The 13,966-nt window shown below is 43.0% G+C and overlaps 1 protein-coding gene across 1 annotated transcript in view; it reads left to right on the forward strand.

Annotated features, from left to right (window-relative positions):
* The first annotated feature begins 3,251 nt into the window (after positions 1 to 3,251).
* LOC111972225 (guanine nucleotide exchange factor DBS-like) overlaps positions 3,252 to 13,966 on the forward strand; it is a 74,037-nt gene continuing 63,322 nt past the window's right edge. Inside the window, 1 exon segment of the mRNA XM_023999154.2 lies at positions 3,252 to 3,590. Coding sequence (XP_023854922.2) covers positions 3,512 to 3,590 — 79 coding nt within the window. The 5' untranslated portion in view covers positions 3,252 to 3,511.

Raw genomic sequence — 13,966 nt, forward strand, 5'->3', positions numbered from 1 at the left:
AGAAACTCGACCATCGTTATATAGCTCTGACATTGCGACTTAAAGATCACTGACGCCATGATTTGACATTTTTTTTCTAAGTTCCCAGTTGTTTTGAAAGCACCATAGCTCCTTTAGCAGGCACCCTGCTCTGAAGACCAATTCAGGTCACTTTTGCCAGACCCAGTGCGCTATTCTTCTTCGATGAGGTTTAACAGCGGTTGGCATCCAATAAATGTTCCATTACCGCAACCTACAAGACTGGAGTATAACTCCCTTATACTTTGATTGAAAAAAATGTAATAAATAAACAAATACCCTACCACCTAATACTCACAAAAAATGTAATTAATAAATAAAACACCACCGTACTCTATTTAAATCTATTTAGTCCTACTTCAGGCCAACAGCCTGAAAGGACGGGATACCACCACTTAACACACTCTGTAACTTCAAGTCTCACACACCCAAATACCTCTCTGCAGCTGCCACCACAACCTCAATTTTCTGTGACCTATGTTCCATCCCTGCAGTAGTTGATAACCATTGCTATAAATGCTAAAAATCCAATCTCACTGAAACATATATAACTTGACGGCCTATCCCTCTGTACTGGAACAGATCTACTACTCACACCACTCCTCTCAGGATCCCTCACCCTTGACCCGTCTTCCTCTACTTTCTTCACTGCTTCAGCATATGACAACTTCTGCACTACTCTAACCCTGGAAACCTCAACCTGCCTCTCTCGCACAGGACATTTCTGAGCCCCAGCCCCATGGGCACCCCTACAATCAACACATACCACTACTTTCCCCAATGCTACACATTCCTTTGTCTCATGTCCTTCTGCACACTTCTCACACCTAGGAACATCCCTCCTACATACTGCTGTGACATGCTCATAAGCTTGACATGTGTAACAATGTAATGTATTCGGCACAAAAGCTCATATAGGACAACTTATATATCCTTACATCACTTTGTTGGGAAAAGACTCAACATCAAAACTCAAAAGAACAAACAACAACTCTTCTGTTTCACCACTCACTCCACCCTATCTGCGTCGCACCAAACGACGAGCATCACAAACACCAGGAATCTTCTCCTTCAGTTGGTCAACTTTCACATTTACCGCTACACCAGCAATCACTCCTTTCTTTCAATGGCGCCCTTTTCTAGAGAGCAAAACTATTCACATCTCTTGCCTCCATTCTGTTAACGTGGAGCGCCTGCTCCCTCTAACCAGCAGAAACACAAACAATTATCACAAGACCACTTCTGGTTACCCTCACCGATTTCACCCACCCTGAAACCACAAATGGATCAGCCAAAAGGCAAAGGTCCCCTTTTTCCAAAAACTTCACTCCTACTGTCACAGACTCATCTTTATCCTGACCCTCAGTGCAAGCCTCGGGCTCAGAGAACTTCACCACCTCTGATACTTTTCCCTTATTCACTTCCATTTCTCCTCCTGTCTTCTGCTCACTCTGCTTGCACTTTCTACCTTTCTTCTTTAACAAACCATCTCTGTTTTTTACGCCATTTTTAACCCGACTCAAGCTCACCCTCTTCCTCCCTCTCTCTCTTAGACCTCCTCTGCCTCTCATTTTCCCTCCATTAATCCTCCATATTCCAAGTATACGTCTCCTTTTGATAATACTGCACTTCTCTTGACATACATATTGTTCTTGGCTTCTCAAGGGACACCATTTAACCAGCTGCCACAAACTCTGTGCAATCAGCACGCACCCCTCGGGATGTAAAGCTCAACAGTGCATCCCACTTGTAAAGAAGCTGCTTCGCCTTGATGATCGTCTTTATCAATAGCTACCGCAACGCTTTTCCATTTCAAACAAGCGCGCTGTTCCAACCACCATCGACCGTGTCGCCATGACAGCATCGCACTATTCTTCTGTTCTTCATTTACACAATTAACCAAAACAAGGCTGCTTCTAGTCACCTTGACTGAATCGACAATCAGAGAGGTGAGCGACAGTAGCATTTCAAAAGTCAGAAGCGGCTTCCTCTCCTCCATCTTTTCTTCATAGACCCTAGGGAGGGTCATTGCTGTTGTACTAGGAATGATGTATGAAAAATAAGTGGTGAAATAAGTTAAAATAATATGTAGGCCTATAGCCTACACATTTTCATTCTGATATTATTGTATGCCTCTCATCACCAGTCACGAGCAGTTGTCACGACCAGCTATGCGTCACATGATTGTCTRCAGTGGTAATGGAGTGGGAGCGCAGATGTCTGCTGGGCGGTTTCTCAATGCTCATCTCCTAGGCAATCGCCACGGTCCCAAGAGCACTGGCATGTGGTAAGACGATAATGCTCTTGGCTTGCATTTCATCTCTTGGCTGGATTTCATCAAAATGTGGGACAGAATAGTAGAGGGGTGGGTTGCTGTTATTGGCAGTGGCGGTTGTAGACCATTTCAACTGAGGGGGCCAAGCTGGGGCCAGTTGTACTGTTAGAGGGGCCAGTTACATTAAACATTATTGTTGTCATCGTTTTCCTCACTGCATTGCAGGGATTAGCAGGCAAAAGACCATGTTCATAATCATCATCGTTGCCACTGTCTAATAACGGATGTAAAAAAAGAACGATAGCAAAAATTTGTTATGTAAAAATGATTTCATACTCCACATTTAGGGGGGCCACAAGGGGGTCCAAAATTGTTGTCACAGGGGCACTGSCCCCCCCCTGCCCCCCCCCAGAACCGCCACTGGTTATTGGATGGGGTTTCAAAACCAAAAAGAAGGGTAAACAGCCTATTGATGATGCTTTCTTTCATGACATTACAATAGTAATGCTAAGTGTATTAATAGTCATATCTACATATTTAGTTTTTGTATGCTAGTAGCCAATTTCAGCCTACATATTTCCATTATTAAAATGGATGACTTGAAAATCAAATCCTTTACTTACAATATTATATTTTAAATTGATATAATATTATTGAATATCATAATTGGATTTCTTAATTAATAATAATAATAATGAATTAAATCATTTTCTTGAAACAAAGTTTTCGTCATGGCCCATGAGGTACTTTAGCTCCATTCCAGTGGCTCTATATCTCCAGGTTTTGTGTTAGTGTATTCATTAGCCCCCTATCTCCRCAAGGCAGGTAGCAGCTCTCTGATTTGCTTCCTGGTGTCTGACTCAGCCTTTATTACAGCAAGCCGAGCATCTGCCTGAAAGCACCGTGAAATCCTCCTGATTGGCTCACCCAGTGAGTGTGGGTGTGTGAGTATCCATTATTAATGACACGCACACATACTATGCTGCATTGTATTGTCATTTTTGACGTGAAGAGATATTTTCAGTGGAGTTAGAGGTATCCTCAGACCCTCAAGTTGCTTCCCTTCTTTCACATCATCCTTCAGAGGTGCTTGCGGACTGGGAGGCATTGTGTGAGGAGGGTGCTTCAGGCTCCGGTGAGGGAGTGGATTGACGAAGGAGAGTGGACCGAAGAGAAGAGGAGGGGAGAGAGGAGAGCAGATGCTGCCCACACCCTGAGATGCTCTGCTGGCTGATAGAAGATGAGATGTCTCTGCAGGAGTTCCAGCAACGTGTGGGCTGTGTCATCACACATGTCGGTGAGTGTCCTGTCTTTATCCCTCCATAAGCCATCAGCCAAGGGGATACCCAGCAGCTGTTCCCTGCATGGTCTCCCTATTCCAGACAGCATCTTTAGAGATGCCTAGATATGAAATGCTTGACTATAGAGATACATGTGTGAATATTTGGTCTAAACGGATAGAAATGTCAGGTTTGGGCTGATCATAATTGTTGCAATTTTTACACAATTTACATTTTAAACAGTTCAAGGTCAGAGTCAGCCTTACACAAATAACCATGTAGCATGTTGTTGTCTACTACTCATTTACATTTTTTACATTTGACATTTGAGTCATTTAGCAGACGCTCTTATCCAGAGCAACTTACAGTAGCAATTAGGGTTAAGTGCCTTGCTCAAGGGCACATTGACCGATTTTTCACCAGGTTGCTCTGGGATTCGAACCAGCAACCTTTTGGTTACTGGCCCAATGCTATTAACTGCTAGGTTACCTGCCACCCAAAATTGGGATCTGGTTTGTGGATTTATATTTTATTCTTGTGTAGATTTATAATGGACGCAACATGTTCCACTCCAGTCAAACTTGTCATTCCATGCTGGTTGGTGTGATGTGTAATAACTAGTTGTCACAGCACATCACAGTGAGTGGGTGTCATCAGAAAGTATGATTGTCATATATTGAAAATTACTTTTCTATTCTCTGATAATCCCATCCTATTCTTATTATGAGTTTAATTATAAATCACTATAACCACATTTTAGAGCTAATATGTGTATCATCATGGAGATAGATATACAGTATTTACCGGTATCTATGGGTTTCATTACATATGTTATGATACTCAATTGTTATTAGCCACAGAAGACAGCAAAACCTAGTATACATCTCTTTAGATTCCTATCTCCCCCTCTCTCAATTCCTCTTGTTCTCCTTCATTCCATATTCTACATCCGGGTCGTCCGGGCTGGGCAGAGGAAGTAGGTTATTGTGCCACGCTGGAGATTGTTACAGAGTGTATTCTATCACTGCTCTCGTGAAGCAGTCAGGCAGCAGCCATCTATTGGGGAGGGGACCATACAGCCAGTTACCATAGAAACTGAGATAGCCCAGGCTTGTGTGCATTGGCCCTATTGATTTATGGAAACGGCCTCTCCTGTGTTGCCGTTTGCATCTCTCACGCCCCCCAATTCATCAGAGACCCCCAATTATTTTCACTATCACACCCGTAGGGTGGTCTTTGGCCTACACATAACACATCCATAGACTTGGAGGTCCTCCTCCTTTACTCATTAACCATAATTTAATCATTGTCAGTGTCATGTTATATGGTGAGCGTTATAGATTGGTGTCATCATAACACTTTATTATACAAATCTGACCTAATGGTCCCCACAGTGTCCTTTAATTAAAGGTTCATAATGAGCTTCCCTATACTGAAGATGATTGCCTTGCTACACAAGAGACTGACAATAGTAATGTTATTCTGCTAGTGGCATTTATTCTCTATTGATTTATTTAAAATCAAAGACACACCCCTCTGTTCATCTGTAAGGGATGTAGAGCTGTGCAGATTCAATCACATATTTGACATTAAAAGCCGTGTGTGGGAAATGGTGAGCTTGGCAGCTGATGTCAGCAGCACTACATCAGATATATTATTGCAGTTAAACCTTGTAACAGGCTCCATGACTCAGAGAGAAAGAAAGCGAAAGATGCAAGCCTTATCTGAGCTCTCATTGGTGGCAGGTGACATCATAGTTGCCAGAGTGTGAAGGCTGTGTAATTTAGGGTAACGGCGTATGGATTTTATGAATAATTCATGATAGAAATGATGTAGAATTCTAGCGGCTGACTCCTCTATTAAACAGAATTATTAGAATGATCATACTACAGACCATAGTCCTCTCACAGCTCTTCCAAACAAATTATATTTACAGGAAAATACATGACCTACTTGAAATGGACCTTCAAATCGTTTTCAGGAAAAAAAGATGATGCACAAGTATGTTATGTTTTGTTGCCTCTAGCAACCGAGGAATTACAGTAGTGCAATGCCTCTTGTGTACAGGGCAATCCTCCACAACACATCCCAAGGATATCTAATATGAAGAATTCAATCTCCAAATCATATAGGAAAATATTACATTCTTAACCTCATAGTGTGCAAAGATTTTGGCCCTGTGTAGCAGTAACCCTAATTTCAGGCTGCCTTCTGTACTATTTAGTAGAGTAGAACAATGGAAATGTGTGGCATCGGTCATCTGTTGCTAATTGAACTAACGGGATTAGCATGGTCTGGCTACTCAAGGCTGGCCCCAGATACATACTATGTGGTGAACACAGGGAAATGAAACAGTCTATAGGCCTATATAAACAGAAAATACAACCACATCAAAACATGAGCACAGACTAAAGACGCAGCTGACAGGGAATCGTAAAGGCACTAAGGCTGGAAAATGCATTAAAATGTCAGTGTAATCACTTTGTGGTTTTCAGAGGCATTTTGTTTAAAACATACTTTCCACAGATGAGTAACCATTCTTGGCAGATTCTCACCAAGTGATCAGTGGCAATGTACATGTTCCACTGGCTCTACAGCACAGACCTCGATCCTAGACGTTATGTATTTTGTGTGAGCATGTTTATGGTTTCTCTCAGGATGAATGTTGGCTTACTTGTCTGTCATTCATTTTGTTTGTAACTCTGGCGCTATAGTAGTTATATCCTCTTACAGTAAGCAATGAATCTATTGAGACTCTATGTACATCATAAAGAGTTAAATGGATAAATAGAAAGCAGCATTGTTTTGTCCCTCCCTTTATCTATGTCCCCACCCCTCATCCTCTTAGCAGCCAAAGGGCCATTGCTATCTTCCAAAATCAATACCAAATGTCACCATGAGCGCCTGTGCCATGTCCTTCTGTAATACTGATAGTCCATTCATAAGCCTTCCTTGGCACAGAAGGAGATCTATAAAAAGTCCAGATTCTATCCCATATGCAGAGAGGTGAACAATGGAAAGGTCAGGAGGTCATCCTCTCCCCTGTTGGAACAACAGCCCTGGTGTTCATCATCTCAAACGTCCTGATCAGATGCCTTCCTTTCTCACCTCTGACTTCTGAAATCATATCGCCTCACAACAATGCCATCAACTTTATCTCCGTTTTTGGATTTTAGATTATGTGGAATCATAAATGATTGATTGCAGTGATTCGATGTTCATTCATTGAGTGCATTTAATCTGTAGACATATCATAGACTGTTGGATTTTGTTTCACTCAGAGGTTGTCAACATATTTAAACCTCTTAAGGTTAGGTACTGTAGGTGTTCCAGCCATAGATCTTCCTGGTATCATAACAGCTCTGGTCTTGTTTACCCAGCCAGCCCAGCCTTGTTGTTATGACGTAGGCTGTATTCACACTGCTTCCCATTTGTCCCTCATTTACGTGAAAAGGGCTCTTTGGAAAACGTTTGTCTTATTTCACACAGCCCCCTTTGGGCATTGGCCAGTATTTGAGTGGTGCTCACAGTAACACAATGGAACAATAGCCCATTGAGTCATAAATCTATTTTAAGAGTCTGGCCTGATTTCGAACTCTAATATGGACTTACTGCTCCAGTTTTCAAGGGCTCAGGGTGGCCCTCAGATCAACTCAGATCAGCAGGGTCAAGCTTCACAGCAGGCTTGGAAAAACAGAGGGCATGTAGGTAGAAGACAAAAGTCAGGCCAGGTAAGGCTAGGACAGACAGAGGGAGTACTGGGGATTACTACTCCCCATTCTCCTTCTGTGACCTTGACCTCTGTAACCCTTTCCTCTCTGAAGGTGGGTGGGAAGGTTTGCTCACCCCCGATAGGGCATTGTTTGTGAGAGGCTACGGTGTCAATTCATGATCAATAGCACTGCGGATTCTTTTTTTTCCCAGATCCTTAATCTATCTCGCAAGGGGTTGCAGTATATTGTGTGCAGTCATAGCATACCTGATCTTTGAGTCGATTTCCTACCCTCAGTGCTTCTCACGGTTGAGAGCTTTGATGCATGCTCTGCTCCTGCACTGATAAGTGGGGCTCACTGCCACAATGTAATAGTGCAGATGTTCACAACAACTCTGAACTAGGGACGACATTTATAATTGAAATGGCACTGAAACTAGCTTTTTCCACAGCTTTTTATATCATTTTATATGGTTAGGGTAGGGTTGTTCATCAACATGTTTATGTCAAATAGAATGTGAAATAAATACTGTATATGCTATTTGGACTTGGTTATTTATGTCCTTGCAATAACGAGAGAATAAAAAATTGATTGTGAGAATTAGCAGATGCATTCCAATATGTATCTTTCAAAAATAGGGTGACCTTGTGTTGACATGCAGATATATATGTGTGAGCCCCATTACAGTAGCAGGAAGCAATAAAATACACTGTGTGGGTATCTGACTCAGTGTGTGTGATCCTGGACCTCGTTACTACCAGCACGGTGCTGTTCAGAGCTCACATATACAATACTATTCATCACCCTCCCTATGTGTGTGCAGTGTGTGTTTATTTTCTAGAGGTAGGAGTGACTGACAGATGCCAGTGACACTAGGAGAACCTGACCTTACTGCACTGGTCCTATGCAGTGTGGGCTTCTAGTATGTGGCCGCTCTGTCATTCGTTGATGACAGAGCAGGGTGGGGGAAGGGCTGGAGAAGTGACGGTCCAGGGAGCATTTGAGAGGACGGATAGAGCGGGCAGGGCGACAGGAAGAGTGATCTCCGGATCCAAACATGAGGAGTACGTTTTTTTATATGGCGGTGTCTTGTTCCTGTTTTCATGTTTTTAGAGCACATGTCCCAATGGCAAAGGCCAGCTTTCTGCTGACAGAGCCACATGGTGATGTCATATCATGGAATTTACTCCCTGCCTCTGACCTTAAGTAGAAAAACAAACAGTGTAAATACTCCGATATTCTCCTTGTACAGCAGGTGTTGCTGCTTTTCTAGTCTTTTATGCTGTTTCATTGGCATAGTGGTTTAGAATACATAATGCCAATACTGTGATTCAAGATCATATTGTTGAACTGAACATATACAGTGTCTTGCAAAAGTATTCACCCCCCTTGGCATTTTTCCAATTTTGTTGCATTACAACCTGTAATTTAAATGGATTTTATTTGGATTTTATGTAATGGACATACACAAAATAGTCCAAAATGGTGAAGTGAAATGAAAAAAATTACTTTTGAAAAAATTCTAAAAAATTAAAAACGGAAAAGTGGTGCGTGCATATGTATTCACCCCCTTTGCTATGAAGCCCCTAAATAAGATCTAGTGCAGCCAATTACCTTCAGAAGTCACATAATTAGTTAAATAAAGTCCACCTGTATGCAATTAAGTGTTACATGATCTGTCACATGATATCAGTATATATACACCTGTTCTGAAAGGCCCCAGAGTCTGCAACACCACTAAGCAAGGGGCACCACCAAGCAAGCGGCACCATGAAGACCAAGGAGCTCTCCAAACAGGTCAGGGACAAAGTTGTGGAGAAGTACAGATCAGGGTTGGGTTATAAAAAAAGATCAGAAACTTTGAACATCCCACGGAGCACCATTAAATCATTATTAAAAAATGGAAAGAATATGGCACCACAACAAACCTGCCAAGAGAGGGCAGCCCACCAAAACTCACAGACCAGGCATGGAGGGCATTAATCAGAGAGGCAACAAAGAGACAAAGCCCCACAGCGGAGATTGGGGTATCTGTCCATAGGACCACTTTAAATTGTACACTCCACAGAGCTGGGCTTTACGGAAGAGTGGCCAGAAAAAAGCTGTTGCTTAAAGAAAGAAATAAGCAAACACGTTTGGTGTTCGCCAAAAGGCATATGGGAGACTCCCCAAACATATGGAAGAAGGTACTCTGGTCAGATGAGACTAAAATTGAGCTTTTTGGCCATCAAGGAAAACGCTATGTCTGGCGCAAACCCAACACCTCTCATCAACCTGAGAACACCATCCATAGTGGTGACAGCATCATGCTGTGGGGATGTTTTTCATCAGCAGGGACTGGGAAACTGGTCAGAATTGAAGGAATGATGGATGACGCTAAATACAGGGAAATTCTTGAGGGAAACCTGTTTCAGTTTTCCAGAGATTTGAGACTGGGATGGAGGTTCACCTTCCAGCAGGACAGGGACCCTAAGCATACTGCTAAAGCAACACTCAAGTGGGAAACATTTAAATGCTTGGAATGGCCTAATCAAAGCCCAGACCTCCATCCAATTGAGAATCTGTGGTATGACTAAAAGATTGCTGTACACCAGCGGAACCCATCCAACTTGAAGGAGCTGGAGCAGTTTTGCCTTGAAGAATGGGCTAAAATCCCAGTGGCTAGATGTGCCATGCTTATAGAGACATACCCCAGAGACTTGCAGCTGTAATTGCTGCAAAAGGTTGCTCTACAAAGTATTGACTTTCGGGGGGGGATGAATAGTTATGCACGCTCAAGTTTTCTTTTTCTTTTGCCTTACTTCTTGTTTGTTTCACCCAAAAAATATTTTGCATCTTCAAAGTGGTAGGCATGTTGTGTAAATAAAATGATACAACCCCCCCCAAAAATCATTTTTAATTCCAGGTTGTAAGGCAACAAAATAGGAAAAAAGCCAAGGGGGTGAACACTTTCACAAGCCACTGTAGTTCTTCTCAGATGACATCATCACTGTGAGTAAAACATCTGAACTAGTGACCTCCTGCACATCAACACCACTTAGGAATAGGAGTCTGTCTGTAGACACCCATTCTCTCTGCCTGGGAGACCAACTATCTGAGCATAGTCTGTGGAGACGTATCTCAAAGTCATCCATAAAGACTGTAGGGACATTGCATCTTTAATTTTTTTACTTATATATTTTATTACATTAAATGGAAAATGTGGCAATATCAGATTATGTGATATGTGCACTGAATGTTTGAGATCTTTTTGGACTGAGCTGTTTATTGTAGTAAATGTGTATTGTAGGTGCGTGCAGAGGTAAACACTAAAGCCAAATATAGGCCTATCACTGTCATTAAAGTTGTCCCTGAATAGACCAGTGTACTAAGATTAGCTAGCGAGAGTGATCTATGTTTATCAGCCAGTGGAAAGGTAAGCTTAAGATACAGACCTGTGTATTATGTATTTTTAAAAGCAGGAAGGCCACTGGCTCCTATTCCATGTGACAAACATCAAGACTATAGCATCACACATATTGGTCATCACTTTGACACTAAATGGACACATTCTGATGTAATGGTTAAGTTCTTAGAGCACACGGTGTGGTGAAGCCTGAAGACGCAGATTTGTAAATGAGTGTTAGAAAAATGTCAGATAGTAGGCTACAATAGCAGTTCTACAAACTTACACCAAGTGCCATGACCATGGGTGTAACTTAGTTTGATTGACTATGACTGATAATGTTCTTGTGTGTTATTATTCTCATGAAGTACATGCCCTTCGCCAATGAGAGTGTCTTGGGAGGGAGGAGTGAGAAAGTGCTTCTGAGACAAGGACAGTAAATGAGCTACAGCCAGAAGGAGGAAAAGCAGTGCCTTTTGTGCTGTGTTCCTGACGCACATTGTCCACACACACAGCACTCCACAGCACTGGGCTGGGTGGGGGAGGAAAGGGAAGCCCCAGTGCCTCTGGGTATAGTTGAGGATATTGGTGTAAACCATGCCAGTCTCCTGAGCTCCACTGGTCACAAGACTTGAACTCAGACCTCTGGCGAGAGCCCTGACAGAACACACACACATGCACCCACACACTCACAGACACACACATTGTAAGGAATCTGCTCCGTGGTGCTCTGCGAGGTTTTCCATAACCACAGCTGGAGCCCTCAGGGCAGGACTGTAGTGTTCAGCGGTCTGGTTTGGTCCAGACAGGAAGACCTCGCCATGGGCTCAGTTATGTGTAAGTGACTGAATTACCTACTTTAAACCTTAATTTACATGTTCTTTCACACTCATACAGGTCTGGTTTCCATGGCTCTTTTGCCTCCGAGTGGTGTGAAACAGATGTGATGTAAGCTAGTTGTGCTACTGGAGAAGCCTGCTCAGTAGATAGCAGTAGGTAGGGGCTGGTGGTTGAGTGGAGTTGTGTTTCCTTGTGACGTCTTGAGTAAGGAGCTCTGCGTGCTTACAGGCTTAAGACGTTCAGCAATGTGACCTAACAGAGAGGCCGGTGATTACCCTGTGAACAACTTGTGGGAACCTGGTCACAAATAGAGCTGGGGAATTCAAAATGCCTGATCAATTCACATTGGAATGTATTATACAGTATAGTTACCCGTTGCTTCTGTGCATACATGTTGTGCTTCACAGAGAAATACATGGTGCATTTCACTGTTAGATTCTCCCCTGAGTGTGAAATCACCTAAGCTTATATAGAGGTTACATAAGAAGGGTTTTTGATTATCCTCTGTTGCATGTGCCTGGCGTAGAGAGGGAAGAGACGTAGGCAGAGGTCAGAGGCAGCAGCTCACTGGCTCCCGGGACTGAAGAGAAATAATTGCAGTGGTAGAGGCTGGCAGCGGACTGGGTGTGTGCGTACTGTGTACAGTATGTGTGTGTGTGTGAGATGTGCTGCGCTGAGAGACAGACTATCAGATGGAAGGCACTGTAAGAGAAGAGCGTCCAGGGGACTTGAAAAGCAGACCAGGGTGATTCAGGAAGACTGAGCCTGGGAGGAGAGTGAAGCTCTGGTAGCCGCTCCAAGCTCTTTCTGTCCCCGTCTCCCTGGGCTGGAGTCTGGACTGACCTTGACTACACTAGGCACTGCGTAGGAAGGAACTACACAGGCTGGTGTGCAGGAAAGCCATCCCTTGAACACAAACGCACACAATCTCAGAGATGAGTAGTGCAGATATTTTGGCTCTCTGCTGTGGTGGGATGATGGACGGCTCCCAGCGGTACCAGACCATCCCCTCACGGTGTTCGGCATGTGGGAGGCACACGCGTGGCGCTTCCTCCATGGTGCGTATCTCTGCCGGGGAGATGGAGTCCTACCACCGCTTTCTGGGGGTGTGTCAGAAGATTGAGTCAGCCACAGGGAGAAGTATGTCCTCCCTCTCTTCCCTCTCAACCTCCCACTCAGCACCTCTCCTTCACTCCATCCCCCTGTCAGTTTTTTTTTAAACTAGGCAAGTCAGTTAAGACCAAATCCTTATTTACAATGATTGCCTTGTTCAGGGGCAGAACAACAGATTTTTACGTTGTCAGCTCGGGGATTCGATTCAGCAACCTTTTGGTTACTGGTCCAACGCTCTAACCATAATGCTGGGCTTGTTGATTGATGTGATGCTGCTAAGGCCCTGCTATATGTAAATGCTTTAGTGAGATTTCATTAGTCTGCTGCTGCTGTTATCTGAGGTATGCCTTTCCTTCTAATATTAGACTGATGCCTTTATGAATAGGCATGGCAGTTCTCACCTTCTCAGACATGCTTATTATATGCCAGGTTGCTTTCCTATCTGCATGTCAAATGGCTTGCATTGTCCTGGATAGAAAGCTCCACATCACAACAACCTTTTAAAGAACACTTGAGTAGAACGCGTCTTATACCATGCATGTAAGCTTGCACAATTATTAATGTTTCTCTCTGTGGAGAAGTGGCAATGACAGCAGAAAAAATGGCTCCATGTTTAAAAAGAATGACAATCTGAATCATGGTGTCTATGGTTGGATAAAAATGTCCTGTCTGACTGTTTTAAATATGTTGGAAAACACTAGCTGGCAAAGTTGAATGATGTCACAAAATAACCTACCCAGAAGCAGTTGATGGTGCCACAAACCCTCAATGCCTAGACATGCACCGTCTCTTATGTGTGATTATCCCTTGTAATTGAAGCAAATAGTCACCTATGGTATCCAGTTAGCTGTCAAGCCTATGTCCTTCAGGGCATCTGGTTCAAAATGTGTGTATCTGAAGATATAAATGCAATTAAATTGTTTGGGTACATTCAAGTAAGGATATGTGCCACTTTTTGCTCTTCCTGGACTGTCTGCATTCAAAGGTGTTTCTGAGATAATGTTCTTTAGTCGGAACAAAGTGACACATTTTATTGCCAGAAAGCAGTTAATAAGTGATTGTTAATAAGAGAATGGGGTATCCATCTTAATGTCCTGAGTGTAAGACTGAAACCATAATGACCATCACATGGCTTTGACGTCTCTTCCTCAGAGATCCTTTCATCTCTCAGCACCATAATGACGTCCATTCATTCTGTTCCTAGAACAAGTTTCCACATGAATGTTGGCCAAAATTCATGGCCAAAATCCCAATTTGTTGTCCTATTTGTATCTAATCGGTTGGTTGGTATACCCTCCACCTGAAGTCCAGATCATTACACATCTGGGGCTCGTCCAACTTC

Source organism: Salvelinus sp. IW2-2015, linkage group LG13, assembly GCF_002910315.2.
Source record: "Salvelinus sp. IW2-2015 linkage group LG13, ASM291031v2, whole genome shotgun sequence".
In the NCBI taxonomy this organism is placed as follows: Eukaryota; Metazoa; Chordata; class Actinopteri; order Salmoniformes; family Salmonidae; genus Salvelinus; species Salvelinus sp. IW2-2015.